The 15,761-nt window shown below is 55.2% G+C and overlaps 1 protein-coding gene across 1 annotated transcript; it reads right to left on the bottom strand.

The window, feature by feature from the left end:
- Positions 1–1,301: 1,301 nt before the first annotated feature.
- LOC131569017 (bone morphogenetic protein 4-like) lies at positions 1,302–3,597 on the bottom strand. The gene is made up of 5 exons (XM_058821208.1): positions 3,333–3,597; positions 3,074–3,219; positions 2,616–2,738; positions 2,057–2,255; positions 1,302–1,696 (listed from the first exon to the last, which is right to left on the bottom strand). The coding sequence occupies exons 1-5, from the start codon at positions 3,595–3,597 to the stop codon at positions 1,302–1,304; spliced, it is 1,128 nt and encodes a 375-aa protein (XP_058677191.1).
- Between the last annotated feature and the right edge of the window lie 12,164 nt (positions 3,598–15,761).

Raw genomic sequence — 15,761 nt, forward strand, 5'->3', positions numbered from 1 at the left:
GACCTGACCCCACAGCCTTGGGCGGCTCTGGTTCCACCCCATTTCTCTTCCATGAGGAACATTCTCTCTGGGCACAGCAGTTTCCTCTGACCGTCTTCCCCCAGAGCTCTCCTGCCCCACTGTCCTGGTTTCAGCTGCAATATTGTTCATTTTCTTGGCAGGGGCTGGTACAATGCTGTATTTTAAATTCAGGGTGAGAATATTCTTGATCACACACTGATCTCTCAGCAGCCAATTGCTGCTAGGAGACAGGCTGGGCATAGATCAGTGGCTGCTGAGCAACTGGGTATTGGGCATCATTTGTCTGTCTTGGGATTTATGACTCTCTCCTTATGGTGTCTCCCTTTTCATTACAAATATTATTAAATATTACTATATTTTATTTCCATTATTGAATTTTCAATTGGGTGTCTCAACCCGACGTTTTACCTTTTCTTCTGATTCTCCTCCCCATCCCACCAGGGTGGAGGGGGAGGCCAGTGGCTGCATGGTGCTTAGTTGCCACCTGGGCTTAATCCTCAACAGTCACCACTCACCCGCCCCCGCAGCATCATCTCCAGGCACCTCTACAGACACCCCCATCCCACCCCAGACCCCATCACCACATTCCCCCAAGCACCTCCATCACCTGCTCATCTCCCTGCACCCCCAGCTGCAGGCTGATGGTCCTGAGACCGTTCAGCTTTCAAGGAACCAAGGAACGGGGCACACCCACCCCATCCCCTTGCCCTGGAGACTGCGCTGCAGCTGCATCTTCATCCCTCCATGTGCACCCCCTGCCCTGTGCCTGAGAGATGTTTCCTTGCCCTGTTCCTGGCAGCAGTTCAGAGTCCACAGGCAGCCTTTGGAGAACAGCACTTTTAAATAGTTGCTCTGAATTAATTTTACAAGTCACAGCAATGCAGGAATGTACAGACATTTACAGGACATTGTACAGGCAGTTTCTCTCATATATTAGTGCTCTTGCTATATACATATAGTACAGCCTGCTGGAGCCTCTGCGTGGGCAGAGACACTCATGGCCCTGCACAGGGCACCCCAAAATGGAGCTGCGGCCCTGGGGCTGCTGTTTCACACGGGCTCCTTCGGGTTGGCTTAATCAGAGCTTGGCCCTGAGCCTCCCTTGGCTGGCCCTGTCAGGGGGTGACACCATCCTGGGCAGGCCCAGCACCCTCTTGCTTTGCTCGTCCCAGTCTCTTTTAGAGGGTTTGTGGGACAGAGACCCCGCTGGTGCTCCGGAGGGAGCGGGTGCAGCCCCACTGCAGCCCCTGCAGGTGTTTCCAGCCCCTGCTCCTCCTGCCTCAGTGGCAGCCGCAGCTCCCGGCCACCATGTCATCGTACTGCTTGAGCACCACGTTCTCGTCATCGTCGAAGTAGAGGAGGTTGATGGAGAAGAGCTTGTCGGGCACGCAGCAGGGGCTGCTGACACCCTCGCTCAGCTTCAGGGCGTTGATGATGGACTGCACGGTGGCGTGGTTGGTCGGCCGCATGTTCTCGCCCAGAGGGAAGGGGCAGGAGCCTTTGCAGTGGAAGGCGTTGTACCCCCGTGGTGAGATGATCCAGCCAGACCAGCCAATCTCCTCAAAGTCCACGGACAAGGGATGCCTCTGGCAGGGCTGGAGCCTGCCCAGCGAGCGTGTGCTGCGCGACCTGCCTGGCTTGGGCGCTGGGAGATCGGGAGCCTGAGGCGTTAAATCTGTCAGAAAGGAGCATCCCATGTCATTGGCCACTGCGCGAGCTTGGGTGGAGGGAGAAGATACTGCAGCCCCCCCAGCCACCCCTCCCCACAGGTTTTGTCTGCAACCCTCTGGTCACAGCCTGTCACCAGCCCAGACAGAGCCAGCAGGAGGTGACAGCCTCAGTCTCATGGCCAAACTCAAAGCCAGCTTCACATCTGCAAGCAGGCAACACCCCTGAGCAGGCTACACCAGAAAGGAAAGAGCCTCTCCCAGCAGCCAGGGAAGGAGGTTTGGATTTGAGGAGCACACATGTGGGGAGCACCTACTGAGAAGGGATGTTGGCACCGAGGGAGTGGTGCCAGGCATGTGGGACCCACCTGGGAAGCCGGCTGTGGGCAGCGACGCTCCGCGGCGCCCATCGTCCGTGAAAAGCACCAGCATGGGCTTCTTGCTCTCGTGGTGGCCCCGGCCAGACGCAAACTGCAGTGGTGGAGGGTCCAGTGGGGCCCCCCCCCGGCTCTGGACTGTCACCAGCAAACCCTGGTTGCTGCTTTCATCTTCGGTCCAGTCGCGAACCTGGGGAGCCAAACCAGTGTCACCACGGGCTGGGACAGGCACTGCGGTGTCCCCACAGGCAGGTCCCGGGCCAGCAGCAGGACATGGTGACTCGGGACCCCTTGAGGCCACACTCTGTGTGCCGTGGGAAGGGATTGCTCCGGGGCTGCAGCACAGGGGACACTGTGGCAGGAGCTAGCACCAGCACACCTTGCAGAGCAGTGAGACAATTTTGGGGAAGGATGAAGCAGCCCCGGGGCTCTTGGCAGGACTATTTCCTCCCCCTCCCAGAGGGTGTATTCACCCCATGTCACTGCAGAGACTACAGACAGGAAACTACACTGGAGCCTGAAAGGTGAAAACAGAGGAAAAGTGACTCACAGCTGGCGTGATGGTAAAGACCTCCCAGCCCGAGGTTTGCAGTGAGACAAGCCGTGCTGCCAGCAGCTTCTTCCCTCCAGGGGTGTCTGGCTTGTCTTTCTCCAGCACCTGGTACACACTGACCTGGGGAAGGCAAAGGTGGTCACCCCGGTGTACTCTGCCCGAGGGGTTGACCCTGGACAGAGGTGTGGGGGAGATGGGGAGTTGTCAGCATGGATTTGTAACAACCTTGGTGTGCCTTTGCTGATGTTTGCACAAGCCAGAAGGATATTTAAGAACCTGCCGCAGTTAAATCATCATGATTCTCTGTGAAACATTTGTTCATGGGATCCTAGAGCCAGGCTGTGTTCCCATTGCAGGCAAATGAATGACCACAGTGTGCCAGTGGCACCGCTGGGCACAGGCTGGGGGACAGCTCCATCCCCATCCCCGTCCCTGTCCCCGTCCCCGTCCCTCACCTGGCAGAAGTGCTGCCGTTTGGGCCCATCTGTGATATCTGTGACCCTCGGCCAGAGGCGGAAGAGGTGCAGCTCTGCCGTGAGGATCTTCTCGTTCTTGGCCACGCTGGAGAGGACGAACAGGAACCGCATCTCCTCGCTGTGAGCTGGAGAGAAGGATGTGCTGAGGAGAGCAGAACCAGGGGCGGCACCGCCACCGGCCGCGTTCAGCCCCTCCCCAGACGCTTCCCAGCCCCTCGGGGACGACCCCCGCCCTTACTTTTCTCCAGGAAGCTGCGGACGGTGTTGCCCTCCAGGATGTCGGGGTTCTTGGTGACACCATCCGCGTTGGCGACACTGTTGAATAGATCCACCATGTACTGGGGCGGCTGCTTGGAGTGAGTCGGAGGGGCTGGCGGGTCTTCTATGCCAAAGACTTCCAGGAGTTTTTTCAGCGCCTCATCCCGCCGGATGGCCACGCTGGCAGGGCCCGGGCTTGCCGTGTGGGCCAGGGCCAGCAGCAGCAGCAGCACGGTCCGCAGCATGGCTCTGTGCTCGCTGTCCCTGCACCACTCCCGCGGCCTCCTCGGTGCTGCATTTATAACTGGACTGCAGTGAAATATGCACAGGAGCAATCAGGAGGGTAAAGAGAGCTAATTGCCGTGCTAACAAGGTGAGAAGCCCGGCTCCCGGGCCCCCTGCATCAATTAGCCCCAGTACACAAGCGGGAGGCAGGACGGCTCACCAGGCTGTCCCAGGCTGGCAGGGACACGGGGCTCCGGGGCCAGCAGCCCCTCGGCTGGGCCTCGGCTGGGCTGCATTCGCTCTCCGTAGGGGACTAACTGGATTTTAATGACGGCACTAATGGGACAAATCGGAGCACCTTTGTGTGGAGGAATGCAGCCCATCAAGATGAGCATCCCCTGCCCGGGCCGGCCCTGCCCCTCTCAGCCGTGCTGGGAGCGAGGATCGTGGCGGGGCTCAGTGCCACCCTGGTGTCCCCGCACCATGTCCCTGTCAGTGCGCAGGGTGCGGGCAGCCCCGCCTGGGCTGTGTGTCCCGCCAGAGCCGAGGCCATGGGCACAGCAGGATCCAGCAGGGACCCGGCGGGGCTGCGGCCCCGGGCTGTGCTTGGGTCACACCGCAGCAGCAGCAGCACCCTAAGCCAGCTTCTTCTTTTTTTTTTTTTTTTTTTTTTTTTTTTTTTTTTTTTTTTTAATAGGCTATTGGCTTCCGGGGAATTAAAAGGCATTTGCTGCTAATTCCTGAATACTTGAACTTTACGAAATATCCGAGTACCGGGATAAAAGCAAATTCTTTAAGTCTTATTCCAGAATCACACAGAGAAACTAAGCTGGTGCAGGTGGACATGACACACTGTACAGCTGCCATGGGAATTAACGGAAAAAATTAGCATTAATTAACTAATTCATCAAGCGGCTGAAGCCCTGCTAGGACCACCTGATGGGAGACAAGGTGAAGGCTGATGTCCAGCGGTGCCCACAGTTTATTCCAGCCCAGAGGGCTGTTAATTATGCAGAACAGGCACGGCGGCACCGACCGGCTGGAGTCAATGGCGAGAGGAAACTATCGGTGTCCCCGAGATCCTCTCCCTGCTCTTGCCAGCTCTCCAGCAGCATGTCCCACGGGATATCTGGGGGTGCTGCAGAGGAGGCAGCTCTGCCCCGACACGCTCAGCTCCCTGTGCCCTCTCCTGTCTCCGGCTCCGCAGTTTGCAGCCGGGAGCAGCCAACCCGTGCACCCCCAGCCCGTGCCAGACGGCTGCATCCTCCGGGATGCTGGATGCGGAGGGGCCGTAGAGCTGCACAGCGGAGCCCCAAGGACCTGCAAATTGCCCACGATGTTTATTTTACAAGCTGCGAAACATTTTGTAGAGAGTTCATTTATACCCGCTGGTTAAAGTAGCTTTTATTAAAAAAAAAAAAAAATTGCCTTTTCTCATTTACATATCCTACAGACAGTCTGGCGGGGTCTCGGGAGCCCCACCCGCAGCTGCCAGCCCCGCTAGCCCGGCGATCCCGGATGGCAGCGACCGTACGGAACCTGTGCCTGGCAGAGCCGTGTGAGGCACCGCGTCCCGGGCAGCCTGTGCCCAAACCAGGCATTGCTCTCCGTCCTGTAACTCCCTGCAGATATAACAGTGCATCCCCAGTGCATCCCCAGTGCATCCCCAGTGCATCCCCAGTGCATCCCCAGTGCATATCCAGTACAGCCCCAGTGCATCCCCAGTGCATCCCCAGTTGTAGAAGTCCATCCGAAAATCCTTCATTTTTTGCCTCACAATTGTCATGAGAAAAGACTACCGAAGGTTTAAAACTGCTGAGCAGGTTGGGAAAGAAAGTCTCCTGCTTATCTAGTGTGTTCACAAATGATGTTTGCAGAACACGCCATGCTGTACTCGAAGGGGGCATGCTGCCCTTTTCTGGACAATTGAACTGGACTTTCTTCCAAACTCCTGAGCTGGCTGGACTGAGCTCTGGGGTGGCTCCCCCCTGCTCCATGAGAAGACCCCTCTTGCCTGTCTTCAACCACTGTGATGGACCAACAGAGATGCGAATCCCCTCATCAAGGAACCAAGAACCCCTCTGGCACCCCCATGGCACCCCCCTGGCAACCTCCTTCCAGAGACTGGGACTGCACTCCCTCCCAACTCAGGGAAGGGGAAAAACCTAATGTACCTGTGAGCATTCGGCCATGAAAACAATGGACTTCTCCCCTCCATGGAAACCTAATTTCAGCCACCCTCCCCCCAACCAAGAACAGTATATATATTGGGGTTCGGCCTTTGAGATCTCCCCAAGATGTGTACCAGCGAGTTTCGGTGGCGGGACCCCGAAGACATCACGTTTTGGTAGCTATACCCCATTCCCTGACCTCCTTTCCTTACCTTTTTTCCTTGTCTTACCCTTCTCTTTCCCGGATCCCTTAACCAAACGCATATTTAGCTGTGGTTATAATCACAAAATTATAATCAATAAAATTGCACCTTGTTGATTTGTTACTGCAAAACCCCTGTGCCTTGTGTTGGTTATTTTTGCACCCAAAAATCATTCGTCACCCGTTCATTTCGGGCGGACCTTCACACCAGTGCATATCCAGTACAGCCCCAGTGCATCCCCAGTACAGTCCCACAGCCCCAGTGCATCCCAATACAGTCCTAGTGCATCCCCTGTGCATCCCCAGTACAGCCCCAGTACAGTCCCAGTCCCAGTACAGCCCCCAGTACACCACTGGCCCCTGACGTCCTGGACCTTCTGTTCACACTCAGGGGAAGGGCAGATGCTCTGGAGTGGGATGGGGGAGAAGGGAGGCAGCTTTTTCCTACAGCATCTATTCCTTACTCCTGGAGTAACTCCACTGTCACCTCCCCCTGGCTGAGCAGAGCAGCTCTTTCTTCCTGCATGGTTTGATTTGCTTCCCTTTGCAAGCAAAGAATCCCAGAATGGTTTGGGTTGTAAGGGACCTTTAAGCCCTTAAAGCCCATCTCATCCCAACTCCTGCCATGGCAGGGACAGCTTCCACTGTCCCAGGCTGCTCCCAGCCCTGTCCAGCCTGGCCTTGGGCACTGCCAGGGATCCAGGGGCAGCCACAGCTGCTCTGGGCACCCTGTGCCAGGGCCTGCCCACCCCGCCAGGGAACAATTCCCAATTCCCAATCTCCCACCCAGCCCTGCCCTGTGGCAGTGGGAGCCATTCCGTGTCCTGTCCCTGCAGGCCTTGTCCCCAGTCCCTCTGCAGCTCTCCTGGAGCCCCTTCAGGCCCCAAAAGGGGCTCTGAGCTGTCCCTGGAGCCTTCTCCTGTCCAGGTGAGCAGGCCCAGCTGTGCCAGGCTGGCTCAGAGCAGAGGGGCTCCAGTCCTGGAGCATCTCCGTGGCCTCCTCTGGCTCCAACTTGTCCATGTCCTTCCTGTGCTGGGGACACATTTTTATGTCTACAATCAACACACAGCCTGAAACACCTGCCTGCACCCACCCTGCCCCAGCAACCTCCTGCTCTTCCTGCCCCACAGCTTTGCCAGCAGCTGAGGGACACGAGTGGCACATTCCAGGCTGCAGAAGCCACTGTCGGGATCTGTGTGTGCTGTCCTGGGACACCACAGGCTCTGCAGCCACCTGCCCAACTCAGCCCCATGGCAGCAGGTCCGGCTCTCCCCCCGGCACAGCACAGCGTGGGGGGGAGCTGGGGGTGCTCCCCACACCCTGGGGGCCTGGGAGAGCGGGGGGTGCTCCCCACACCCTGGGGGCCTGGGAGAGCGGGGGGTGCTCCCCACGCTCTGCTGGGCTGGGTGAGCTTGGGGTGCTCCCCAAACCCTGCTGGGGTGGAGAGCTGGGGGTGCTCCCCACACCCTGCTGGGGTCGGAGAGCTGGGGGTGCTCCCCACACCCTGCTGGGGTCGGAGAGCTGGGGCTGCTCCCCAAACCCTGCTGGGATGGAGAGCGGGGGGTGTTCCCCACACCCTGCTGGGCTGGGTGAGCTGGGGGTGCTCCCCACACCCTGGGGGCCTGGGAGAGCTGGGGGTGCTCCCCACACCCTGCTCCGTGTTCCCCCCGGGAGCCGCAGATGCGCTGGGTGAGAGGAGCGGGGGCAGCCCCCGCCTGGCCGGGTGCGGATGTGCGGGAGGAGAGCGGATGGAGCTCGGCAGCTGTGCTTACCTAAGCAAGCAGGGATCCCCCGAGGAGTAGCTGCCCAAGCACCTTCCCACATCGATTTCCTGCAAAGATTTGCAAAACAAAGGCACAAAAATCCCCTGCAGCACCTCAGCAGGGACACCTCGGGACCCTCCACCCTCTCTCCAGCCTCAGGCTCTTCATTCATCCCCAAAGAAGGGCAGCAGCAAGGCGCAGCTGGCAAGAAGTATTTTGGGGGCATAGCAGTGGTTTTTGAGTCAGAAACCCCTGTGCACAAAGGTACACTCAACTAGACAGTTGGGTCTCTGTTAAACTGAAGACATACCTAACAACTAAATATTTTTAAAAATAAATATCATTGTTCCTTAATTACTTTTTAAAATAAATCCTCACTCCAAAGAAAAAGCCATTTGTTCCTTTATGGCCCTGATACATGCATGAATTATTGGCAGTAAATTACATTTTCTACACAAGAAAATACAAATGTGAGGGTTGTACCACTCTAGTTTTATGCTAGTGTGAAGCTGCCGATGTTAGAGCATCCACCTAGGAGCTCAAACCCCACATGAGGGCCCAGCTGGGCCCACCAGAGAGGAGCCAAACCCTTGGAAAGCCACCTTGAGCCATCCCTGTGTCCTGCAGAGCTCCAGACCACTTCATAGTATTCCACCTGGGAGACACAATAGCATTTTTCCTTCATTTCGCAGTTCTCCCGGGTCTAAACCATCTCCTCACAACGTGGGGTTTTGACCAGAACAGTGCTGAATTTTGTGGGCACACAGAAAAGTCCATCTGCAAGGAAACAAGATGGAAAATGAACCTGGAGCTGCACCGAGTTTCCTGTGGCAGCAGCTCAGGGCACCCAGATTTAGGCATCCAGCACCCACTGGGGGCCAAAGGCTGTTTTCTGTGTCAGGGTCCCAGCTGGGAGCTTGGGGCTCATTCCTTCACCAGCTCAGGGCCTCAGTGGTAGGTTTTGTTCCTCCATGCCAGTTTCAGACCATGAGGAAAGGGAGGTTATTGCAGGTGCAAGTTGTGACTGCTGTCCCTGACCCTGTGAAAGCCCCAGCCATGGGGAGTGAGCACATAATCTCTGAGAAAAACTGTATTTGAACACAAAATATTGATGGCAGCACTTTTTCAGAGCCACACTCTCACACCAGGGATGGGGAAATGTGATTTAGCATTAACTCATTCATCATTTCCCTCTGGATTTGCCAGCGACTGTGCCCACAATGGGCTCCTCAGGTGCTGGAGCCAGGGTCAGGGGCTCTCCTGGAGATGCAATCCCCAGGTTTGCTCTGAATGGGCTCCAGGTGTGGCATGGGAAGGGAAGGGAAGGGAAGGGAAGGGAAGGGAAGGGAAGGGAAGGGAAGGGAAGGGAAGGGAAGGGAAGGGAAGGGAAGGGAAGGGAAGGGAAGGGAAGGGAAGGGAAGGGAAGGGAAGGGAAGGGAAGGGAAGGGAAGGGAAGGGAAGGGAAGGGAAGGGAAGGGAAGGGAATACCCCAGTTCTGGGGAGTGGTATAAAGGAAGGCTGGTACCAGAAGGTTGGAAGGGGCAGGTGGACAATGACCCCAGCTCTGGGGGTGCAGAAAAAAATCCTGCTTTGCCTTTTCTTTCTCTATTGCAGCTTTAACTCAATGAAAAATTCCCAGGGCACAAAGCAGTTCTGTCTGGATTTGACATTCCTGGTTTGGTTGGGGGCTGTTTGGGCACACCAACAGCCACATCCCTGCTGCTGTGTCACACCACACCAGGACATGCCACCGTCACAGGGCGGCCCAGGCAGGGGCTCAGCAGCTGGAGAGAAGGGACAAGGGTCCTCCAGCTGCAGTGACATCTCCTTGGCAGGGTGGAGGCACTGACTGTCCTGCGTGGCTCAGCCCTGAGCTGATGTTCTGTGCAGAAAGAAACAATATTGTTTCTGCGCTAAATCTCCTGGCTTTGCTCCCTTCACCAAGTAAATTAGGGTTAAAAATCTGCAATGCATGAACTAGAGGAAGGGGAGAAGGATGGCTGAGCTGATGGCCAAGTGCGTTTGGGCTCTGTCTGGGACCTGGTCCTGCCCTGCCCCAGCCCTTGGGTGTGCATCCTTCGGCGTTTGTTTGGCTCCTGGCTGTGAACGGGTTTTGAGAGTTTCCTGACCCCTCACAACTACTTCAGCAGCTGCTGGAGGGGATTTCTTTGTTCCACGATGGAGCTGTTTCCAGGGGAAAGAAAAGTGATTTCTGAAAGCAAGTATCTCTGGGTGGGACACAAAATGACAATGGATTTCTGGACGTCGGTGATTCTGGGTGAGATTTTAACATACTCCTCCAGCCCCGCAGCCCCGTCCCCGCCCCATTCCTCTGATGATTCCAAATTTTTACCATGACACTGAAAGTATCAGCCCGACTTTATGCAGGGAAATGCAGAAGGAAAGTGCAGAGACTGCCCTAGGGCAGAGGCGAAGCTGACGGCGAGTCAACATTTGCCAGCCCTGAGCTATTACTGTGACTGAGATTTTCCCTCCCCGGGGCAACAGAATTGTCCAGCACCTTCCACTAACACGTCTGGGAAGTAAATGTTGATTCTCCCAGCTGTGGAAGAAAGCACTTCACGCTGCCTAATTGCCTTTTCCATTTGCAGCTGGACCAGCAGCAGCTGCTGCAGCTGCGCCGCCCTCCCGCGCTGCCCGGAGGGGACCCGGCCTCAGGCAGAGCCGCTCCCGGCCCAGGACTGTCACCGACATCTTTTCATAAAAATCCTTTCTTTAGGCTTTCTCCCCCTTCTGAGAAGCTGTGGCCTCAGCAACAAAATGTAAACAATGGTTATCTGCTGCTGTAGAATGCAGCAGGTGGATGTGTGATTGGTCTCGGGTGGATGTTTGGATTTACTGACCATTCACGGCAGAGCTGGGTCTCACTCTGTGCTGAGACACAGACCTTTGTTTATTCATTCCTTTTCTATTCTTACCTTAGCTAGCTTCTGAGAACTTTTCTCTCTCTTCCTTTTTGTATAGTTATAATGTAATATATATAATCAAATAATAAATCAAGCCTTCTGAACATGTAGTCAACATTCTCACCTCTCTCTTCACCCTGAAGACCCTTGCAAGCCCTGTAACACAGGAGGGAACCCGGCCTCAGGCAGAGCCGCTCCCGGCCCCTGCAGCCCCGGGATCGTGGGGTGAATGCCCGGGCCCGGGATCGTGGGTGAATGCCCGGGCCCGGGATCGTGGGGTGAATGCCCGGGCCCGGGATCGTGGGGTGAATGCCCGGGCCCGGGATCGTGGGTGAATGCCCGGGCCCTGCGCTGCTCCCGGGGCTCACCCGGCCCTGCCGCGGTCTCTGTCCCTCCCTAGCGGCGCTGCCGCAGCAGCTCTGAGCGGACTGGCTTCTAGAAATGCCAAAAAAATGACATCAGCAAATTCCAGCGCAATGGAATTTGTCACACAGTTGGGGTAAATCATTTCAACACCACTTTCAATTCTGATAAAATCAGTTCATCTCCACTGACGTGTCTGGGTTGTTTTATGAGTGAACTCACGAGACAGCTCACCAGTTGACAATGAATGAGTTCAGCTTTGTCCCAGTGGGAGGTTTTGACCCATCTGGAATGATTTCGTTTGGAGTCTCCATTTCCAAGTGATTTTTGAACCAGCAGTGTAGTTCTCTGGTACTAAAAGGGCATTTTAGAATGTCAGTAAGGAAATTTGAATTTTCCAGTGCTCTGTTTCCAGCAGAGCTTTTATTATCAGGTGTCGATTTCTTGGCTGTTTAGGTGGCCTGGAAAGGCCTAGGGTGGTTTTGGACAGCCCGGCGCTTCAAAGGACGAGGAGAGACTTCTGATCTTGTCTCGGTCTCGGTGTTTATTAATTGTTTATCTAAAAGATTTTCTTTTAGCTTGACAGAGGTCTGCACAGCAAGCTAGCTATGGGCACACTGCGAGCCCCCGGGGCGGTTACTTATCTTTATACCTGAAGTTACGTATACAATATTTATAATTTTTCTTCAATACCTTCTACTCTTATTAACTGGTGCACTTTTAGTAATAACTAATCTTAAAGTGCCACCATCACCACAGAAGATGGAGGCTAAGAAGAAGAAGAACAGGACACGCTTCAATTCTTCTATCTTACTTCTTTAGACTCCCTTGTACAGAAATCTTAAACTTTGTGTTTTACACTCTAACTAACTTATCTCTTCACAATTTACCTAGTGAAACTTTCTCAGTCTTCATACAGGTGTCGTCTCTTGTGTCGGATCAAAGTCTAGCCACCAGACACTTCTGGCAACATTCTAGGACTCTCGAGCCCCCCAAGGGTGGTCTCGGCTACTCTGCACCTCCATCTTGAGGTGCTGAGATCTCACAATCAGGTTGGTTTCCTTGCTTTGATTGGGAGGGTTGGAGCAGAGACCCCCGAAGTCCCTCCCAGCCTGGGTTACTCTGATTCCATCTCTGGCTAGAGGACATTTCCCTGCATATGAGGTGCCTGTATCCCCATCCTCACCCATGCACACAGCAGAGAATTATCAGTGTGCTTGCATACCTGTGTGGTAAAGGCCCAGCAACAGGAAACTCAACCCCAAAACACAACCCCAGTACTCCCCAAGGCAGAGGCTCTGCTCAGCAGGCTGGGTGCCCTGAGCTTGGACACTGGTGCTGGTCACACAAGAAGGCTTGCTCCTGTATTCCCAGAGGGAGGGAGGGAGCAGGGAGGAAGAGGAGCTCTCCCTGCGCTGCAGGCTGGGTCAGAGCATTTCCCCCGGTAATTGTGACCTCCCAAGGAGAGTCTGGAAGGGTTTCCAGGGCCAGGAGCCAAAGCCATCCCCCAGGGCAGGTGCTGCAGTGGCAGATCTCCACCACCCCCAGCTCCCTCAGGCCTGGAGGAGCAGGAGCCAGCCCAGGTGCAGCTCTCAGCACCCCCGGGGCAGGAACACAGGGCTCTCCTCTCACCCGCAGCACAGGACACGGCCAGGGGACACACCCACATCAAAGCACTGCCTGCATACCTTTAATGACCCACATGCTTGGCGCAGAAATGCCAGTTGATGTAATCTTTTTGAATTTCAGTGAAGTTTTTGATACTGTCTCTCCCAGGATCCTTCTGGACAAACTGTCCATCCCAGAGCTGGATAAACCCATCATGGGATGGGTGAGCAACGGGCTCATGGGTCAGGCACAAAGGGTGACAGTGACTGGGGTGACATCAGGCTGGCACAAGTCACCAGTGAGGTTCTGCAGGGCTCCATCCTTGGTCCTGTGCTCTTCAACAGCTTCATAAATGTCTTGGATGCAGGACTGGAAGGGACACTGAGCATTTTCACAGACGATGCAAAACTGGGAGGAGCTGCTGACTCCCTCAACCACAGACAGACCTCAGGAAATCAGAGGGCTGGATCATCACCAACCATATGCAGCTCAACAAGGGAAAATGCCAGACCCTGCAAGTGGGATGGGGCAGCCCTGGATGCAGGGACAGACTGGGGATGAGAGGCTGGAGAGCAGCGCCCTGGGAAGGGCCCTGGGGGTCCTGGTCAGTGCAAGTTGGATCTGAGTCACTGCTGGGTCCTGGCAGCCCCAAGGGCCACCCTGTGCTGGGGGCACCAGGCCCAGGGAGGGATTGTCCCACTCTGCTCTGCCCTGGGGCAGCCTCAGCTCCAGTGCTGGGGGCACTTTGGGCTCCACGAGATCAGAAGGACCCAGAGCTGTTGGAGAGTGCCCAGAGGAGGGACAGGGAGCTGGGGAAGGGCTGAGGAGCAGCTGAGGGCACTTGGTCTGTTCAGCCTGCAGGAGACTGAGGGGAGGCCTCATGGCAGTTCCACCTTCTTTGTGAGGGGAACAGGAGGGGCAGACACTGATCTCTCCTCTCGTGACAGTGACAGCCCCGAGGGAATGGGCTGAAGTCATGCTGGGGAGGTTGGGGCTGGGTGTCAGAAAAAGGTTCTTCCTCCAGACAGTGGTCAGGCACTGCAACAGGGAATGGTCACAGCACCAAACCTGACAGAGCTCCAAGAGCACTTGGACAATGCTCTGGGGCACATGAGGTGACTCCTGGGGACGGCTCTGTGCTGGGCAGGGAGTTGGACTTGATGATCTTTGCAGGTCCCTTCCAACTCAGCATATTCTGTGACTCTATGATTACATTTTCATCATTATTTATTCTTCTAAAGTTGGTGTCTCTGGAGCTGACAAGCTGTCACTGCTTGTAACAGCTCTTAATTTGGATAATTTTATCATTCCTATTGTACACAAGAAGCTGGTATTTGGCAAACACTAAAGGTTAAAATTGTACAATGCTGCTCTCATGCACTGGAAAATCCATGCTGCTCTCATGCACTGGAAAATCCTAAGAAACCTCAGAGAGTAAAGCTGCTGTGTCCTTACAGCCACTGCAAAGGGGAACAGGGCCCACAGATTGCTGCTGAAGACCACAGATGAACAAATGGAGCTCCTTTCTACTTCATCTGCTTTCTCTACTTTTACAGGGCAGCTTGTTGTTTACCTACTGATAGCACTTACAGCATCAGTCCTGGGAAGCAAAAGCCTGCAGTTGCCCTGAATTTGTGCAGCAATAAACAGGGAATTCAAACACAGGATCAACCATGGTGCAGCTCAGGTCCAGGGAACTGAGTTCCTTTGTGCAAAGAACAGCCAGGGATCAGGCTACTCATCAACTCCTGTGCTACAAAAGATGTTTAAGTGTTGGATTATCTGGACAGCAGGTCCCCAGCACATTCCTGTCCTTAATTCCCCAAGGGAAAAGCCACTTGGAAAACTTCAACATAAAAAAAGCACCGAGGGATGGGCAGGATGTGAGTGTGGAAGCATCAAGAATCTTGGTTTCTGGAGGGTGAAGGGGAACTCAGAGGAGCTGTGGCTGTCCCATCCCTGGCAGTGTTTAAGGCCAGGCTGGACAGGGCTTGGAGCAACCTGGGATAGTGGAAGGTGTCCCTGCCTGTGAGAGGGGTGAACAAGAGGAGCTTTAAGGTCCTTCCAATCTAAACACCTCCACGGTTCTGTGAACTCACCATGCCCAACACAGAGGAAATGGCTCTGCCTCCTGCAGCAACCCCTCTCTGCAAACAGATCCCCATGCTCCTGCACCTGCAGTCACAAACCACTGAGCCCAGCATTACCCCAGGTACGATTCCCCCCCATTTCTGCCTGACCTGGGATGAGGCAGCTCCAGCTGCTCCCTATCCTGAACAAAATGGCTCCAGCACAAAGAAGAAATTTTATTACAGATGGACAGGACACATCTGACCCTGGCTGGGTGGGCTGAACACCCTGTTTAGTTACTCCAGGAAAACACTTGCCCTGTTTCTCCCCCTTTCATCTGCTCTCTTTATTTCTACCTTTCTGCAGACCTGGGTGAAAGGAGCCCCCTCCCACAGCACAAAGGAGCTCATGGGCACTAAACCCCCAGACTCCTGCACAGCTTCTCCTGACACAACCCCACACTGCCTGCCAAGGGCAGCCACCCCTCCGTGCTGCTCCCCGTGGGAAGCTCACACCAACCACAGCAGCACCGTGTGTGAGCAGAGCCCCCACAGCCCCACAGCACAGCCCTGCCCTCCCTGCCAGAGGCCAAGAAGGGAAAAGGAACTCACAGGCAAAGCTGGGAGCCTGCAAGAGCCCTGTGAGGAAGACCACAGCTCGTGGGTCCTGCAATGCTGCACCCTGGGAAGCACAGGAAAGTCTCCAGTACCTCTGACACACACCCCTGCCCTCCCTGGCAGGTGACAAGGGGACCAGCTCCGAGCCACACAGGCTCACACATCCTGGCAAATGTCCTCACTGTGATCTGAACAAACACCTTGGCCCTGGGAAATGAGCATCTCTCCCCCATGATCAGGATTGTGCTCCCAGCTTGGATCAGGCTCTTAGCAAACTTCCAAGTGTTTCTTGAGAGCCACTGGATTTGCTGACAGCCTGGGGAAGCTCCCCTGAGGGGTCCTTGTTCTTATCACCACTTCCAAACTAATTTAAGTTTGTGGTGATTGGGAGCCACTCTCAAACACCCTCGTTTGAAAGAGCATGCATCCTTCATCCTCCTTCATCCCATGCAATGGTTTTATC

The sequence above is a fragment of the Ammospiza caudacuta genome, chromosome 28 (assembly GCF_027887145.1).
Source record: "Ammospiza caudacuta isolate bAmmCau1 chromosome 28, bAmmCau1.pri, whole genome shotgun sequence".
NCBI lineage: Eukaryota > Metazoa > Chordata > Aves > Passeriformes > Passerellidae > Ammospiza > Ammospiza caudacuta.